Source organism: Dama dama, chromosome 19, assembly GCF_033118175.1.
Source record: "Dama dama isolate Ldn47 chromosome 19, ASM3311817v1, whole genome shotgun sequence".
In the NCBI taxonomy this organism is placed as follows: domain Eukaryota; kingdom Metazoa; phylum Chordata; class Mammalia; order Artiodactyla; family Cervidae; genus Dama; species Dama dama.
In genome coordinates, this window is record NC_083699.1 from 74,971,729 (window position 1) to 74,991,458 (window position 19,730).

Below are 19,730 nucleotides of genomic sequence, written 5' to 3' on the forward strand. Positions count from 1 at the left end.
TACTCCATCATCACCATCACCACCACCACCGTGACTACCACCATCCCTTACTTATTCGTCACCACCACCATCCCCATCATGACTACCACCATCCCTTACTCCATCATTACCACCACCATCCCCACCATGACTACCACCATCCCCTACTCCATCATCACCATCACCACCACCATCATCCCTACCGTGACTACCACCATCCCCACCATGACTACCACCATCCCCTACTCCATCATCACCATCACCACCACCATCATCCCTACCGTGACTACCACCATCCCCACCATGACTACCACCATCCTCTACTCCATCATCACCATCACCACCATCCCTACTGTGACTACACCATCCCTTACTCCATCATCATCATCACCACCACCATCACCATCCCCACCATGACTACCACCATTCCTTAGTCCATAGTCATCATCACCATCACCACCACCTCCTCCTCTATCTCAACTGTCACCAGCACCATCCCCACCATGACTACCACCATCCCGTAGTCCATCGTCATCATCACCATCACCACCACCATCCCCACCGTGACTACCACCAGCCCTTAGTCCATCGTCATCATCACCATCACCACCACCATCCCCACCGTGACTACCACCAGCCCTTAGTCCACTGTCATCATCACCATCACCACCACCTCCTCCTCTATCTCCACTGTCACCACCGCCATCCCCACTGTGACTACACCATCCCTTACTCCACCATCATCACTACCACCACCACCACCACCATCTAACACGGTTGAGTCCACGCTCCGGCCAAAACCTGAGCCAATCATCTTACACCCTGTGACCCTGGGTCCTCGGAGGAACCTCCTAAGCTTGGAGTATCATCATCCCCTCAGCTCTCAGATGAGAGCTCTGACACAGAGAGAGAACCTGGCCTGGCCAGGTCTGTGTGGTCCTGGATACAAACGTGGGTCACCTGGCTCCAAGCCTAGAGACACGTGCAGTGCCGAAATCAGACCTTAATGGTGGTCCTAACGGGAAGCAGAGGTGGTCACTTGGCCTCTTTTCTGCTGTCACTCCCCCTTATGGTGTCTACATTCTGTCTGCCTTGTTCTTAAATTACTGATATTTCTGATCACCTGCCTGGAGTGAATATTGATTTGCTCCCCATGCTTGGAAGAAAATAAACCAATCCAAATTCCTTTCCTTTGTCTAACAGGCCATGATTCATTTTTATAGTTTTTATAAACTATTAAGCTTTTATAGGGCTCTGCCTTCCCTCAAAACAAACCAGAGTATTTCAGTCTGGCCCCAGTGCCCATGCTCCAGCTCCACGAGTTAGAACTCACCAGGCCAGCTGTCAGGACAGCTGAACGCCAACTCAGTGGTGGTTTTGCTATCTTTGGGGGAATTAAAAGCTGAATTTCTATTGCTTTTTCAGCACCTGGGAATTATGAGTGTTTAATATATAAAACAAACAAGCTACAAAGAGACCAAGACCCATATCCCACATTTAACTTTTTTTTTTTTTACCATCCCTCAAGGAATACACATTTTCACCAAAGGAAAGATTGTAGGCTATCTCCTCATCCATCCATGTATATCTGCAATTCCTCTGCAGTCTACCTCAAATTATAAATTGCATACAATAAAGGTGAATATAATGTTCATTCCATCCTCCCCCTTGTTTCAAGAACATGTCACAATAATGTCACATTCAGAATGGATCACTGCTAACCACCAGGCAGGTAATCACAGCTTCTTTGTCTAAGATAAAATCTGAATTAGACCTCATTTCTCTTTCCAATTTAAGAGGTATTTTTCTGGCCCTGTCATTTGAAAACATATAAAATAAAAACAAAAACTACCATTTATTACTATGAACCAGAAACATTACGTACATTCCCTGAAAAAAAAAAAAAAGAGAGAACTTTTATACATAATGGAAATGGTCTGTTACTACAAAAGCTGAAGGCCTGGCATAATGGAACCTCAGTCCCCATCTCCCAGCTTCCACAATTAGCAACACAAGATCCATCCTGCCTTCTCTGTCTCCCAACTTCTCCCTCCATCAGGGTTATCTGAAAGCTTATTTTAGACATCATACTATTTCATGCATGTATTTAAGTGTGGACTTCTAAAATATAAGATCTCTTTCTTAGGGTTTAAGATAAGCCACAGTGCTTCTGTCACATGCAAAGAAAGCTGACAACAATTTCCCTTATTATTTCTCAGATGTCATATATCTATCTTTAGGGCATGTTTTGGGGACCATAAGTAATATGTCTTCTCTGACAAATAAATGACAAGGAACGCAAAGGGGATTAAAAAAATGGGATAGAAAGAGGCCAAGGGTGACAGCAAGTAAATGCACCCTGTGGATCCTGACTTGAAAACAAGTGTGTGTATATATGTGTGTGTGTGTAAGAAAGAGAGAATGGCCCCCTTTTCTTGCCACTTATTTGTCTTCAATTCTTCAAGCAAGCTTTAATGGTGGGGACTGTTATTCCTATCTTGCAGATACTAAGGTTCAGAGAGGGGAGGAACCCTTCTTCCAAGGTGACATAGCAAGTGAGCAGGGATGAAAAGGAAGGGCGACTGCCAGTCCAGCAGCAGACGATGGTCAGAGCGAAGGAGCAGGGAGGAGCTGGCGGCTCAGTGTGATAAACCGTCTCAGATGATGGGGACCAGCGGTGGGTGAGGCCAAGAATCATGGATGCGCTCGGGAGGTAGCACACGCGGTGCAAAGCCTCCTGGAGCTGTGACAGGGTGAGCCTGGGGCGAATGCAGAGAGAGGCCCGAAACCGCAACCTCGTTGCAGAGCCTGCAAGGCTGGAGGAACCCGCCGAGGAAAAGCCTTCAGCCTGGGCATCAGGACCTGACTCTGTTCCTTCTCTAATAAACTGGGCACCCCAGGCAAGTCTCCCAACATCTCTAGTCTCTGACGTCTCATCCTCAGAGTGGACAGCACCAGCTCCACCTGCTTCACAGTGTTGGGGGGCTCCCTTGAGCAGCCTCTGCCCCAAGCCCCACACGTTGGGATGACCAGCTCACCCCACAGGTGAGATTCCTTCTCCCTGAGAGGCACATTCACCACACGGACCTGAAGCCAGCCCTCCTGGTTTACCAGCTCATGGACTCTGGGATCATGGGCAAATGCCTTACCCTCTTCAATGCATACCTTCCTCTTCTGCTACGTAGGGAAGATACACAGCCTCTATAGAACACTTCCCAAGACCTCTGGGATGTGTTAAGTGTGATCCAAATGTGTGTCAGGCAGGTACCAGCCCCATTTACAGATGCGAAAACGGAGGCCCAAGATCATACAAGCAGCATGGGACACTGGTGGAGGCAAACCCCATTCTGCTGAAACCCAGGCCATGGGAAAAGCAACCCAGGGGGGTGGGAGGGTGATTGAGGCTGATGTTCTGAAGCACATCACCTCCCTAGCATCACCTTCTCTGGGGTCCAACACACAGGAGGCCTTCAATAAACGTCTGTTAGGTGAGAGCATTTGAGAGGCACATTGGTCTCGCATGGCATGAGTTAATACAATCAAATGCAGAGCAAGATCTGCTGGGGGAGCAGAGAGACATCTAAGGCCTCCTGTCGCCTGTTGCCGGTGGCAGGGGACGTGGTGATGTTCACTACACACATGAAACTAAAGGCATTCTGGGACATGTCGGTGAAAGAGGGCTGGCCGGGAAGGTCAGGTGGACCACAGGAGCACGGGCACGGGCTGGGGCTGCAGGGGAGGTGCGACCCCCTCGCTCAGCCCCACGCACACTCCAGACCAGCGATCCCGTGGGGTTTAGGGCACAGTGACCACATGCAGAGAGCCTGCGGAGCCCAGGAAACGCGGGGCCAGCAGAAGCTGGAATGTGTTTACAACCATGTGGCTGACATCCCTGCAGTCCCTGAATAATGGCCCACTCCCTCCAGTATTCCTGCCTGGAGAATCCCATGGACAGAGGAGCCTGGTGGGCTATAGTCCATAGGGTCGCAAAGAATCGGACATGACTGAGCAACTGAACACACCCCACAGACTGTTGTTGTTTAGTCACTAAGTCGAGTTTTTATCATCCCATGGACTGTAGCCTGTCAGGCTCCTCTGTCCAGGGGATTCTCCAGGCAAGAACACTGGAGTAGGTAGCCACTTCCTTCTCCAGGGCATCTTCCTGACGCAGGGATCAAACCCAAATCTATGACATTGGCAGGTGGATTCTTTATCGCTGAGCCACCTGGGAAGCCCATGCCCCTGAGAGATACCCTCCCCTTAACCCCAGGAACCTGTGAATACAGCCCTACAGTCTCTGCAGGTGTGCTTAGATCCTGAGATGATCCTGGATGATGTAGGTGGGCCTAAATGAAATCACACAGTCACCAGGTAGGCGGGGTGAGAGCTAACAACACACAGAGGAGAAAGTGATGTGAAGAGTGTGGGGCAGATACGGACTGGAGGATACTGGCCTTGAAGACTGGAGGGCTGTGGCCATAAGTGGAGATCCGCTGGCAGCCTCGGATGTGGGAAGGGGCAGGGAATGGATCCTCCCCCAGGACCTCTGCCAACACCTTGACTCTGACCCCAGTGAAGCACATTTAGGACTTTCAGCTTCCAGGACTGTGCAAAAATACATTTCTGTTCTTTTTGGTTATTCTGCTTGTGGCGATCTGCTACAGAAGCCCCAGGGATTGGGTACACCTTGACCTTCATTCTGGGATGGCTGGAATCTCTTTTGCAGGTGTATAGGAGTCCTTTAGAGAGCTGGACCATAAAGAAGGCTGAGCGCCAAACTGATGCCTGGGAACTGTGGTGTTGGAGAGTCCCTTGGACAGCAAGGAGATCAAACCAGTCAATCCTAAAGGAAGTCAACCCTGAATATTCATTGTAAGGACTGATGCTGAAGCTGAAGCTCCAATACTTTGACCACCTGATGCGAAGAGCAGACTCCATGGAAAAGATCCTGATGCTGGGAAAGATTGAAGGCAGGAGGAGATGGGGTCGACAGAGGATGAGGTGGTTGGATGGAATCACTGACTCGATGGATATGAGTCTGAGCAAACTCCAGGAGATGGTGAAGGACAGGGAACTCTGGTGTGCTGTAGTCCATGGGGTCGCAAAGAGTGGGACACGACTGAGTGACCGAATAACAATGAGGAGTCCTTGACGCTATGTGAAGTGTGGAGTGTGTACAGGACTGGGATAAAGCTTCAGGACGGGACTAGGGAAGGACAGGCTGAAGAGAGGAGACACTGATGGCTTGGAGGGTCAAAGGCTGCGATTCCCCCATCTCCCGTAAGAGCTGCTGGGGGTGTGGGGCAGGGAGGTAGAGAGGCTGGAGGGAACAGTCCGCAGTTGGAGGAATCCTGTCCTGGTTAGGGATGTTCAACAGCAGGACTCAGCCACCCAGACGCTGTAAACCCCCGCCTCCTCGGGCTCAGCGGGATCTCAGGGCTCAGCGGGATCTCAGGGCCCATTTCCCACCCAGTCGGCAGCCGCCTTCTCCCCACGAAACCCATTTGTCACGGCTGAGCCACTCAGCACTCTTGTCATCTCTCTGGGCTACTCTGTGTTTTTTTTCACTGCTGGTGTCTGTACTTCTGATCCACTGTTATAAATAATGGATCACAGGCGACTGAAAATGCAGAAAGCGACGAACTAAAAGAATAAGAAATGTGCTGAAACGGGGCTGGAGGTGAGGACGTTTCCCAAGGTTTCCCAGTGAGAGGCAGCTTGTGACCCAGAGCCCAGTGCTCCCCTCGCAGGCTCTGCTGCAGCAGAACTCTGAATGTGGTCCCAGCGGATCCACCCTGGGGTCAGGGCTCCTGGGTGTCCCGGGGCAGGGAAGGGTGCAAAAGGGAAGGTGCTGGGGAGGACCTGGGGCCCTGGGGACCATCCACCGGGAGGCTGGTCCCAACACGCAGCCTCTCCCACCCTGTTTCAAAGCAGATGAAGAAAGTGGGGGTTGGACAACGGCAAAAGACAGGAAGAAACCACGTGACAGTGAGACCCAGGACCAGAAGGCGGGAAGGACCCCTCCCTCCAGCTCAGGTCAGACTGCAGCAGACATGGGAAGCAAGCATCCGGTTCCATCATCACTTCTCGGGCAGGAATGAATTGGGGATCCGGGAATCTGAGGGGCTAGGGAAGCTGTGCCTTTCAGCCTTTTCCAGAGAAGGGTCCAGGCTTTCTGGGCTGTATTTGGAGAAAGTCTTTAAGGAGGGAATTAGGTTAAAATGAGGCAACTGTATGAGTTTCCTGGGCCTATTGTATTAATTGGCCAAGAAGATCATTTGGGTTTTTCTGTACAATGATGTGAAAAACCCGAAGGAAATTTTTGGTCAACCCAATAACAAGATACCACAAAAGGGCAGCTTAAACCCACAGAAGTTCATCCTCCGTTCTGGAGGTTGGAGTCTGCAGCGGAGGTGGCGGTGGGTTTGGGTCCTTCTGAAAACTCTCAGGGAGGGTCCATCCTGTCTCTCTGCAGTTCGGACAGTGGCCAGCACCCCTGGGGCTCCTTGGTTTGTGGATGCATCAGACCAGGCTTTGCCTCTGCCATCTGTTCTCTGAACGGGCACACCTCCCTCTTCTTCAAGGACAGGCACGTCCAGCCCTGCCTCACCTCATCTTGGTTACACCAGCAAAGAACCTATTTCCAAACATAGTCCATTCACAGGTTGTTGGGGGGGGTACAGTCAGAACATGGGCATATCTTTTGGGGGGACACAATTCACCAGAAACAGTGGGAACCCCCAGGAACAAGGCAAGACGAGGTGACAATGTGGGCAGACAGGAATCAGCCAGAGGAACATGGGCCATCACACAGACACCCTGGTGAGCAATGGCGATCACATCGAGATGGGAGGCGGGGAAGGAAGGCTGCTGAAGGGAGCTGGCCGTGGGGCATGGGGGAGCCGACGAGCTTCCCTGTGCAGTGGAAAGAGGCCTTCCTTCTTCCCTCCATCGCCCCCTGCATTTCCTTTTCTTCTTATTGTTTGAAATTTCATTAGCAAAATTGAGCATACAACGTTATGTGCCACCTGGACAGGAGGGGAGTGGGGAGGAGAATGGATACATGGATGTGTATGGCTGAGCCACTTGGCTGTTCATCTGAAACTATCATAACATGGTTAATCAGCTATCCTCCAATACAAAATAAAAAGTAAGAAAAAGAAAAACGGTTTTCCTGCGAGAATACAAACATCTTTGGGCATGGGCAATGGTAGCCTCAGGGCGGGTCCAGTCCCACTGTCCAGCTTCTTATCCAGACAGAGGCCAGTGTCCACCACCCAGAGAAAACCCCCAAGGGCATACCCTACGGCTGCTACAAGTGCCTCAAAAGATCAGGGTTTCTGCTCAGTGCCACTGGACTTTAAGGGGTGCTTGTCCCCGAGGTAACATCGGCCGGGCGGTGCCTCCCGGGCCACACTGAGACCCTCATTGTCCCAGGTCACACAGCACCCACATCACCCAGCGTGTGGAGGCCGTGTGGCCTGAGCAGCCTCCACACCGAATCAAACAATTCCTCTCGGGCACGCTGTTCTTAGAGTCTGACGCCGGGGGGCTACGCCCGGGTCTCACGGCACTTGGTTGAAAGCCGATACCCCCAAGGCTCCTTCTTCCAGAAGCCAAGCCTGGTGTTGCAGAGCAGGGTGGGAGCTGGAGGGGTCATCGCAGGGCTGGAGACGGAGTCAGAGACCCCAGACTCAGAGAGGGCCCTAGCTACAGCACCTCCATCTCAAGAGAGGCCCTGGGCTTCTGGGAAGGGACTGGGAGGAGAGCGACTGTGCAAAAGATGAGTCGGGAAAACCAGGGTGTGGGGTTCCACACCCCGTCATGTTCCAGGGGGGAACGTGGGGGCGCAGGGAGCAGGGGTCAGGTGGAAGGAGGTCTCGACATGTCCGTAGTTCAGAACATCAGCTGTGTCCGGCAGTGCATGAAGCCCACACCCTCCAGACTTATTTACCGAAGCCCACAGACTCGGACCCTGATGATCAGAGCTTAACACCCTAGGCGCCTGAGACTTGGCCTCCACCCGCCCACAGGGCTGCTGCTCCTCCGTCACCCAGGCATCACCTGCACAGGTGTGTCCTCTCCACTCCCCGAGGCTGTGACCCGTCTCATCCACCTTTTCTGTCAGTGCCAGCCAGCACTGCTTCAAGAAACATTCCTGGAGGAAATTCACTGCTTCTACACGTTTCCCCATTAAAACTTGGCCACCAGAAGTGCCCTCCACACCCTTGTTCCTTGGAACATTCTGTTCGTCTCTGCCCAGAGGGCACAGATGCCATCTCTCATCTCTGGTCTTTGTGGCTCAGCCTTCAAAACACCACATGCAGAATCGGTCTCCCATACATGCTGGACCACAGCTGCACATCCTGGTGGCTCCAGGGGGCATCCTGGGCCATCCCTGGAGTCACGTGTTTCAGTGATTTCTTGTATTTGCTCCCAGCTTTCGATTTTTCTGTTATTAACAGCGATGGTAAGACATTTGAGGCTTACATAAGAAGCTTCATTGAGAGATTTTTTTAGAGTATGTACGACCATTAATTTTGAGTCTTTAAGTACTGCCCATATCTCAACTTTCCCCCATGTGAGGCTTACATAATGCAACTCTGAGTGAAAACATCTTGGGGGCTGCTCCCCAAAGCACCCTGGAACTGGGGCGTGCAGCAGACAGGCTCCAGACAAGCCACCAGCCACACCCGACTGCTGCTGCTGCGGCTGACAGTCAGCCTTTACGTAACAAGGAACGACGCTCTGCGTGAGCTGCTTTTGCAAATGTAAACTGCAGGTGGAGAGATTATTGAAGATCTCTAGATGATCATGTCAAATGCACGGCCTCTTTTTCTGTGATTTGTAACGCTATGAAAGTAAAAACAACAACAAAAAATCCCCAAGGCAGAAGCTGTGAGGATAAAGGCAGCCTGAGTCACTGGGCTCCGCTAACTGTTCTGCTTACAGAATGAATCAATGTGACGTGCAGCCGGCCTCGGGGATGCCTGAGTCCCCTGGACAGCGCCTGGGTACCCCGAGCCTGCGGGGCTGGGCGTGGTGATGGGAGGGCGGTGGCCACTTTGCCTTGTGGCTGTGTTCTATCTGGGCTAAACCGAGGAGGATCTGCCTGTGACAAACGGTCCTAACTCCCACCATCCACGGGCGGGCCCTGACTTTGTCTCCCTGAAGCTCCCCTACCCCGCACCCCCACAGTGCCAGGCAGCTCCCCCAGGCTGCACACGAGGGGTGGAGGGACAGACAGACAGCGAGTCCCCCCAGGCTACAGGGGCCAGCGACTGGCCAAGCACGCTCCACACACGGCTCGCTTCCACAGAAAGGCTTCTTCCGCCTGTAAAATTACCGTTAAGTGCTTGTAAGTATCTCTACAGCCCTTTCCAGCAGAATAAATGAACCAGAGGCCTAGAAACCCTAATGCAGCTGGGGCGTGTGCAGACACGCAGGCTGCCCCACGTCACTACCCGGGCTGGTGGTCCTGGGGCATCCAAGCCGAGAGCCTGCACTGGGGGGGGTCACGTCCCCCTTCCCACCCTCCCTCCTCACTGCAGTCCCCACAGAACGCTGCCTCAGAAATAGTCGGAGGAGAAATGAAAGGCATTCCCAGTCTTGTCTTTCCTGGGAAGAATGGGGGAAGGAGTGTGAACTGGGGGCCAATCTGGGGAACACAGTCACCAGTGTCATTGAGCGGGACACACCCGTGGGGCTGGCCCGGCCCTTCGTTCCACAGACCATGCATGGACATGGCCCTGGGCCTGGAACGATGGGGAGATGAACAAGGCCAGGGGTCTCGGGAAGGCTCCCCCAACAAGCCACAGGGATTTGGTAACTCAAATCCGTGACACAGATAAATAAAAATAAAAACAAGACCTTACAGAGCACACACCACGCACCACCCCATTTCAGCACAGGACACACACACTTGATTTCATCACAGCCACCCTGTGAGGTAGATGCTGGCTTCCCCCCACCACACATATGAAGACACTGTGGCACGTAACCTGCGTGCACACTCATGGGTGCAAATTCACACAAACTGCACCCCTCCCTGAACTGATGCTCTTGACGCTGATGTCATGCTGCTGGTAAGCGGACTGAGTGTAATTGCATCGGAAAAGCATCTGTCTTCCCTTGAACAGTTTACTCTCATCCCCGCCTGCTATACATCACACTTCATGGACCACGCTGCAAACACCCGCTGGAGATGAACACAACCAGGTCTGGAAAACGGGAGGACTATGGGAACACAACGTTTTCCAGAAGACACAATAATGCACCATTGCAACAGACCTACTCTTTGCAAACTGAGGAGAGAAGAGTGGAAATGATTCAGGTTTACAAGATAGCAGGCAGATTCATTGATGAATAAATGGATCAGCAAGATGTAGTCCATCCACACAGGGCAATCTGACTCAGCCTTAAAGAGGAAGGGCATTCTGACAGCTGCCACAACTTGGATTAGCCTTAAGGATGTGATGCGCAGGGAAGAAGCCAGCCATAAAAGGACAAATACTCTATGACACCCGCCTCTACAGGAGGTCCCCAGAGAAGTCAGATTCACAGAGACAGAAGACAGTGGTTGGTGCCAGGGTCTGTGGAAGGGGACAGAAAGGCAGTGTTTAGTGGGGACAGAGTTTCATTTGGCAAAATGAGAAAGTTCTAGAGACGGATGGTGGGGATGGTTGCACAACAGTGTGAATGAATTATTGCCTCTGAACTGTACATGTAAAATGGTGAAGATGGTAATGTAGCATGTGTATTTTACTACAATTTTTAAAAATTAAAAAATAATATTAGGCAGGAAATCTGAATCCAAATGAAGAACATTCTGGGTCTTCTTTAATCATGTCTAGATTGAGTTAAAAAGCAGAGACATCACTCTTCTGACAAAGGTCTATACAGTCAAAGCTATGGTTTTTCCAGTAGTCATGTATGGATGTGAGAGTTGGACCATAAAGAAGGTTGAGTGCTGAAGAATTGATGCTTTCAAACTCTGGTGTTGGAGAAGACTCTTGAGAGTCCCTTGGATGGCAAGGAGATCAAACCAGTCAATCCTAAAGGAATTCAACCATGAACATTCACTGGAAGGTCAGATGCTGAAGGTGAAGCTCCACTACTTTGGCCACCTGATGCTAAGAGCTGACTCACTGGAAGAGACCCTGATGCTGGGAAAGATTGAGGGCAGGAGGAGAAGAGTGTGACAGAGAATGAGATGGTTGGATGGCATCACCAACTCAATGGACACGAGTTTGAGCAAGCTCTGGGAGTTGGTGATGGACAGGGAAGCCTGGCGTGCTGCAGTCCGTGGGGTCACAAAGAGTTAGGCAGGACTTGGCAACTGAGCAACAACAGAATCAAGGTGCTGAAAGTTTCTGTTTAGGCAAAAGTTCCCACTGGGTGAACAGCTCTGGGAATTGAGAAGGAGATGTGCTACCTGGTGGAGGTGATGGAGCCGGTGCAGGGGACAAGCAGGCAGGAGTAGGGTCAAGGCTTTGTGGATATGACTTTTTTGAGGCTGAAAACGCTTGGTGCCATCTCCAAGGCAGCTGAGTGCGCGGTGCAGTGACCCACAGCACAGCTGTAAACTGGGGCCCAAGGAGACGCACGTGCACTTTTTTAGACTCCTGCAGCTGTATCTTCAGGTGTGCACAGTCTTAGAATACATTTTTATCAGAAAGATTCACAACCCTGGAAATGCAAATAGCCACAAAAGCATGAGGAAACAGCCCGCTAAGTCGAGCAAGAGGCTCCATGTCAACGCCTTTCGAGCTGGGCCACGGACGTGCCCCTTCCATTGGCCATGAGCCATCCCCGTCTGGAGCCCAGGCCTCTGCCCCACCCAGGCAAGGGCTGTGGGGGCCCTCTTCCATCTCATGGCCTGTCTGTCTCGAGTGGGGAGGGGTGGAGATGGAACATGGAGAAACCCTTCAGTGGGGTGGGACTGGGCTACCTTGTCACAAGGACACCTGAGGTCCCTCTGAGTCCTCTGGGGACCCTCTTAGACCTTCTTGCCAAAGTCCGCCCCCCCGCCTCCCAGGCCCCAGGAGTGCAGCCTGCCAATCGCAGACAGCAAACCCAGGACAGGGGTGCAGGGTCCCAGCCTGTAGTAACTCTAGGCTACCTGTCCACCCAGCTCCCGCTGCCCACAGCCAGGCTGGTGTCCGGGCGCCCATAACTGGCACAGGGCTCAGCATCCTGGAGGCATCCCTTTCATCCCTCATCTGCATGTCGGTTCTGACGGGGCGCTCTGCCTATGCTCTTCTTCTCTGATGCCCAGGGCTGCATTCTGCATGTTTCTGAGGCCAAGCAGCTCCTCAGCCCACAAGGGCTCTGGCGAGACCACTGATGCCCTCGCTCAGGGCATGAGGTAGCCCTGCTGCCAGCAGGCATTGCCTCTGCCAGGCTGGAGAAGGAGGTGCCTGGGCAGTGGGCCCCGGGGCCTCAGGGCCTTGGCACTGCCCCCTCTTTGTGATTATTTGTCACGGTGGGCTCACAGACACGAAACTGAGGATGCCGAGGCACTGCCAGGCTCCTTCCAGAGTCTCCGAGGGGATAGGGAGGGGGGCCAGGGGACAAGATGCACTCACTGCGCCTCTGCAGGGAGCCAGCTCTGCCCTGGGCTCCATATGGGTGCTGTTCAGAGCCATCCGCATCACCCCATGGGGGGTGGGGTGCCAGCATCGCACCCACCTCATCGGGGAGAAGGTGACCTCCCTGGGGTCTTCCGCTGGCAGAGCCGGGCACTGAGATGCTGTGTCCAGCACCATGGCCTCCGCCCACCACATAGGTGACTGCGGAGAGCGGCCCTGTCCCCTGCACTCGGCCCACAAGGTCTCCACATCATTATCCTCAACCCCGATGGCATTAGCGGGGTTCGGGCCCCCAGCCAACCCCCTCCCAGGGCCTCAGGGTGTCAGAAAGTGTCTGGCTTAAGAGGCCTCCGACCACAGCCCGTGGGAAAGAGGAGGGAGATCTGCAGCCTCCTGGGCCCCCCGCAACTTTGGGCTAGAACGCGTGAGACCGTGCGCCCGAGAGGTCGTGTTCCGGAGCACCTGGCGCGGCCCCTCAGGAGTCAGGCGGCTGCACTCTAGCGGCTGATCTATTTGGTAAAGAGACTGAAAATGGAGACGCGTTGATGTTCACAGCCCAGCTGGAGACACAGTGTCATCACGGGAGAGGGGCAGGGTCTCTGCCCCATGATGACAGAGCCGCCTCCATTTACACTGAAACCCGGAGAGGGTGTGGAATGACCCCCTTTCTCCAGCTTCCTTGGCTGCAATTAGCTTATGTTATCATTTCAATATCTTTTAAAGCTTTTACATTAGGAACATTTAAAGGAAGATAAATGACTTTGCTGGGACTTCGGAGGCCGACCAAGGGGAGCCGCCGTCCACCTGGTGGTGATGTGAGGAGCCAGACAACAGCAAAGCCAGAGAACTGTGGAGGGTCTTTCGGACGTTCCCCCTACAGAAGAGCCAAGACCCTACAGGTGGGCAGGGAAGGGAGGCTCTGAGTGAGGGGCGAGCCAAGCACACATCTGAGGGTGAAAGGAACTCTCCACTGGGCTTGGCCAGGTGGCCTGACAGACATCCCAGGAGGGGAGACATTTCATGAGCCAGGGAAGGACTCCAGGCCTCGCCACGCTGACCACACTGGACAAGACTGCGGCAGGGGCACCCTTCAACAGAGGACAGGACTGCCCTGATGATGAGCAGCCAGCCTGAAAGGCCAAAGCCTGTGTTTGTGCCGAAGGCAGGGAAGGCTGCATCCTTGGAGGGAGCAGGGTTGGAGCAGGACAGGGGGACATGGGGAGCCTGTGGCAGGGCAGGCAGAGCCAGGGCCCCCAGAGCAGGGAGGAGGGCCTGAGCCCCAGGGAAACCGCTGGGGAGGGGATGGCGGGCCTGGCCCTGAAGGTCCACGGGGGCTAACTGCTGGCTCCCGAGGAATCCATGGCAGGGCCCGGGGCCCCAAGTGGCAATAGAGCCAGGTTGAGAGGAAGGCAGCACATGGAGAGGAGCCCCAGCAGAGGAGGGCTTAGCTCAGGGGCGGGGGGGGGGGGAAGAAGGGGGGCAGTCCCAGCGGCGGGTGGGGAGACCCAACCACAACCAACCGTCGGGAACTGGGAACAGCCTTCTGCTGACATTTCAACAACTTCCCAGGGCTCTCTCTGCTCTTCCTTCCGGGATTTTCTCATTTGTTCCATTGTTTCAGAGCAGAAACAACCGAGTAGAACTCAAGCGGCTGGTGCCTGTTAAGACCTGGATTCCAGCTACAGAGCAAGGCGGGGACGCAGCTCAGAGCGGCTGGGGGCGGTCCTGGCCCAGAGCGCCTGGTGAGGGGCTGTCCCACGGCGGGGGTGGGGTGGGGGGGCGCTGCTAGACAGGCAACGCACCAATTGGTCCCTTTCAGCGCCACTTACGATGGTCCCCAGAATGACTGGTCTTGCCCAGACAAGGCTTCTCACTAAGCCCAAGCCTGGGGCCAGGGATCCCACAAAGGCCTCACTCTGCCTCCTTCAGAAGGTGGGCAAACCCACGCCCAGACGTGCTACCAGCTAGGAGTCCCTCAAGCTCCCTGATGCCAGGGGCATCATCTGTCATGTCCCAGGCAACCCAGCCAAGCCCAGCCCTCCTCCGGAGGCGCATGGGAGAAAGGAGCAGGTTCTGAGGTGGGGGAAGCCTCAGAGAGAAACAGCAAGCCCTGTGGGTGGGGATAAGATGCACCAGCTCTAGAGGGGAATCCTGACGGCAGGGTTCTCGGCTCCCTGGGTTTGGGGACCCGGCTCCCACTCCCTCCTCCTTCACCTGGTGCCAAGAGGTGCCAGGTCCCACCTGTGCCCCCAACAAGTGGCAGAGCAGATGTGGATGGGTGTGCGGAGATGCAGCTGGCTGCGTGAGGCTGCCGCCCTGGCCATTCGGCAGTCACAGGCTGGGTCTTCCTGAGACTGCCCGGCCTAGGAGAAGGGCCCGTTCCCCACCAGGCTGGTCTTCCCTAAGGAAGGAAGCCTCTTCATGGAAACCCACATGTAGCCGGCATCAGCCCTGTCCACAGCTGGGTCCCGCTGTGTCCCATCCCTCACTGGGCCCCCTGCAACAGCAGCAGTTCAGTCTGTCCCTCCGGGGGAAGCAGGGTGGGGGAGGGTGTGCAAAGGGGCCATGGCTGGGTGGGTCTCACCGAGCGCCATGAATGCCCCATTCATCCTGGACCCCAGACCTCAGCATGGAGTAGCTGCTCAGTGAACACTTGGGATAACTAAGTGATTTGCACTGTCCACTCTGATTCCTGTAACAAGCAGGCCAACGAGAATCCCCATGCGGCAGTGGAGAAATCGTGACTGAGGGAGGTTAGGGAACTAATCCGGATCTGAGGGGCTGGAAGTGGAGGCCCTGAGGAGGGACTGGCTCCCTGCACGCCTCTCAGCCCCCTTGGAGGCCACTTCCGGGTACACCCAGGAAGGACCCAGACCCGGGAAGATTAGCCCCGTCTGCCCCCCACCCCCAAGCCACCTATGCACAACCTCTGCAGGAAAAGCCCGCAGATGGAACACGGATCCTTCAAGGGGACCCCAGATCCCTGTGGCGGCCCCGCACTGGGTACCTGGGCGGGCGATGTGACGTGTGTGCTCGAGTCTCCTTCATACCGAGGAAGCAGTGAGCCAGTCACCGGGGCGCCACCAGTTTCTCTGAGAACCTGGAACACCTAGAGCATTATCCCTACGGTACATCCTGAGGGACAAGTGCAGAAACAATGTGGGAGCTGCCGAGGGACCACAGGGCAGACAGAACAACACAAGCGCCAGAAGCAGCTCCTGCCTCCCCACTGCCTACCCAGGCTCTCCCCTCAAGAGTGGCTTCCCCAGAAAGGAGAAGGGATGGATAAAAGGGAGACAGAGCATGACGGCATGCCGGGACCTTTCAGAATTAATCCAGCGCCTGGGACTTTAAGAAACCACAGCCACTGAAAACATTGCTGCAGGAGCTCTCAGCCCAGGATTTAAAGTCCCAACTGAGCTGCTGGGTGTCACAGTGAGGTAGGACTTCCAGCACACGCTCGGAACCCCAGATGGTCCAGCTCTCCCCCAGGGCTAAAGGTGCAGCCAGGAGCCTTCCCCGTCAGCCCCCCAGCGCCAGCAGCAAAGACAGAGGACACAGAGCAAGGTCAGGAAGCAGGGACAGTGATGGCTGAGGTCTGAGGACCACGTCTGCCTCCTCTCGTTTGTATCAAAAGGCATGGACCAACCACAGAGAACATCACACCTGCTGTGTTCCAGAGGGTTCCAGGCACTCAGTCTACATGGCCTCCTTCACTGTTCACAACAGTCTACAAAGACGATGCTCTTGTCCCACCTTACTGGCCTAGAGGCCAGCTCAGAAGAGCGCAGAGTTAGGTGCCCAGGATGACAGAAAGCGGTGGAGCTAGCACTCCACATCAGATCTGGCCGCTCCCGAACACAGGTGCTCACTGTCTCCCAGAATTGCCTGCCTGGCTGCTTTTGTGGAGATTCCCAGAACCTCGAGTATCTCAGCAGCAAAATGTCCCCAAGGACAGCCGAGTCAAACCCACCACTCAGCGCTCCCCTCCCTCAGGAGCCTGTCTTCCACTTGGCACCCATATCCCATTGGACTTCTCCAGGAAACCTTCAGGACATTCTTGGGAGGAAACTGTCACTTCTGATGTTGACAGCATCTCATCTCACCTCTTTCAAAAGATAAAAGGGGTCAAGCTTTGATAATTCTCCTCTGTTGAGATAGAAAAAGTGTGTGTGCTTGTGTGTATGTGAGTGTCTTTGCCTGTGTGTGTACATGAGTGTGTTTGTGTGTATGTGTGCATCTTTGCCTGTGTGTGCATTTGTGTTTGTGCTTGTGTGTATGTCTGCCTGTGTGTGTATGTATGTGTGTCTATGTGTGGTGCATGCATGTGTGTGCTTGTGTGTATGTGTGCCTGTGTGTTTGTGTGTCTATGTGTGGTGTGTGCATGTGTGTGCGCCTGTGTGTATGTGTGTGCACACATTTTACACGCACACTGTGTGTGGATGCATGTGCACACATGTGTGTCTGTGTGTGCATGTCTGTACACACGTGTCCATGCTGGAGCATGGGCATATTCAGCGGAGGGCCCTTTCTCCCTCTGGGGAGGCTGTTAAATTCCTGTGCAGTCACAGATGCCCAGTCCTGGAAGCCAGGGGACCTAGGGGAGTCCTGCGCCTGGTGACCACTTGCCCTTGCTTCAGAGCCCCTGCTCCCCGTTATCTGGCTCCAATGAATTGGGCTACAGGGGGGGAAGGGGAGCCCACACTTCTCCTTTCTTGGGATCAAGCAGGGGATGGGGTGAGAGTGAGGCTGCTGGCAGAGGGTGTCTGAGAACCCCAGACACCCAAGCCCTGGCGCCTACTCTGTATCGGGCTGGGGCATCTCTGCCTGCTTCCCTGCTCTGGGTGCGCCTTGAGAAGAGCAAAGTGAGCCGCGGCGGATGCACGGCTTCCCTGAAGTGTCCAGCTGGGGTCAGGGAGCATTTCCCTCACTGTGGCCTTCCTCTCCCCCACCGCGCCCCCCCAACCCAGGACCTCAGAGGGAGATTAGAGAAGCGTCCTCCAAGCCAGCTCTCTTTTTGTCCCTCTCTGCCAATCAGAAGCAGGAGATGCTCTGAATGCAGAGCTCGTCCGGAGGGTTATCGGGTCTCTCCGCAGTCCCCAGGAGGTGAAGCAGCCCCGGGTCACCCCCTCCAGGCTCAGGGCTGCCCACCTGCTGGGCTGGGGAACCGAAGGGGAGATGACAGCCCCTGCCGTGCCAGCCTCCACCGACACCCGCCCCAACCTGCTCCCCGCTCGGCAGGAAGCGGTGCCCGGCCCCCGCAGGGGCTTCGAGCTCCAGGTACCACCCGCTCCCCTTGTTCGGGGTGTCCGTCCCGCGGGTCTGCCCACCGGCTTCTGGGGCGACTGTTCCAGGGTCCTTCCACCGGAAATGAAAGGCTTAATGGACCAGCCTCGGAACGTCGGAACTCAGCCTAATCAGATTTGTTACAAAGAAAGCTCTGCCCAAGGAAAGGAAAAAATACTCCCCTCGCGGTCGCCCCTTTCCACCGGGCCGCGCGTGGGGACACCTGCCCCGCGGAGCACCACCGCCCCCGGCCCAAGTTGTCGAAGGCCACAGCCGCCTCCGCGGATGCGCGGGCGCTGGACCGCGGACCCCTCCCCCGCCAGCGCCCCCTGGCCGGCCCCCACCCGCCTCCGCGACCCCGCGCGGTCACCGGGGAGGAGCTGCCGGCTGGCGGGCACCGCGAGGGGCGCGCAGGGAGGGCGCCCACAGCCCGGCGGGGGAGGCTGGGGGAGGGGGCTACCTTCTGAATGCGTCCATCGATGTCCAAGTAGATGGCCTTGGGCCGGTAGCTGGAGGAGCCGGTTCCCATCTTGCCGAGCGCTGCACTTGGACTTTTTACTGTACTTTCTCGACGCCAGCCGCCGCGGGGAGGGCGGGGCGTGGGAGGAGGGGGCGGGCGGCGGGCGGACGCGGGGGCCAGCCAACCAGCGCGCCGCCGGGCGGGGCCGCGGGCTCGGCTCCTCCTCCTCCGCCTCCCCTCCTTTTCCTTCCCGCCCCCTCTCTCCTCTCTCCCCGGTTTACACTCCGTTCTCCTCCCCTCCCACTTTAAGGCACGCCCCCTCATCTTCCCTTTGACTCCAGCCGCCTTGGGAATCAGGGCCAAGTGGGCAGCGGGTCTCCGACTGCCCTCTGGACAGGTGCTCATAGTGAGTGACTCCCTCTGACTGCAAAGCTAGTCGCTTGCCCACGTGACCAGATTCCCATAGCGACCCCCTCTGGCTGCAGGGCTGGTCACCTCCCTACAAAGATAGTGCTCCATTAGGACTCTTTTGCTGCAGGTGGATGCTCCATCATCCATCAGCAGGCACCTGGCTGGCACGGGGCCCTAAGCTATTTGTGACCCAAGCACCACTTAAGCCTGGGGGGAATCCCCTGGGTCCATCTCTCCCTGCTGTGAGAGCCATCCTTATTTAATTTCAGTAGGAGATGGAAAAAGTTCCTTCTCCTTCAGGTACCTCCTTCCCCTAAATTTGTGTACACCCTCGAGAGTGAGCGCCTCTTCCAGCTGCACCCAGAGCTGAAATGGCAATTTTATTTCTGTCCTCGTGTAGCCACCCGCTATTTGCTGGCTTCAGCACTGTTCTGGTCGCCACCCCCCGTGTTAATTGCTACAGGGAATGTGGGGGTGAGGGGGAAAGGGAGGGATTACAGGCAGCTCTGGACCTGCAGATCCCAGTGGGGACTGCCTCTGCGGCTCCCCAGTTCTCTTGGGGCTGGGAACAAGTTTGGGGGAGGGTGGTGATGCTGAAGGGCTTTCAGTGCCTGTTGCTTTTGGAAGCCAGTGTAAAAACCAGACAGAGAATGCAATTATTGTTTCATTTTAAGAGAATTCCAAGCCACTGCTTTCCATCTGTTGAATGTCTGGGGTTTGCTTACTGGAGAGTGTCTGGGGCACATGGTCTCCCTCCCCCCTGCCTGTCTGCCTGGGCTAAGCTGACCATGGCCACGACTAGTGGTCTTTGCTTTTCCTTTCCTGGCCATTTGGCCTTCACCTAGTGCACGGTCACTGGCTTTCCAGACTCCTCCTGGCAGTCTGGGGAGTTGGCCAGGCTGCAGCCCTGTGCAGCGTGGGGTCATCATCTCCGGATTTGGATGGTCCAGCATATGTCACTTCTTGTCCCCTGCCTGCTCTGGGGTGAGGTGGGAGGGCCGATT

The 19,730-nt window shown here is 55.2% G+C and overlaps 1 protein-coding gene across 7 annotated transcripts in view; it reads right to left on the reverse strand.

The window, feature by feature from the left end:
- The window catches only part of PDE9A (phosphodiesterase 9A), a 106,598-nt gene extending 88,158 nt beyond the window's left edge, over nt 1-18,440 (reverse strand). For 5 of the 7 annotated variants that reach the window (XM_061167517.1, XM_061167515.1, XM_061167514.1 and 2 more), the window contains exon 1: nt 18,316-18,411. In XM_061167517.1, coding sequence (XP_061023500.1) covers nt 18,316-18,384 — 69 coding nt within the window. In that variant the 5' untranslated portion in view covers nt 18,385-18,411. Of the gene's footprint in view, nt 1-18,315 lie in introns of all 7 variants that reach the window. The other 2 variants (XM_061167511.1, XM_061167519.1) reach the window with 2 other exon arrangements.
- Nucleotides 18,441-19,730: the final 1,290 nt, after the last annotated feature.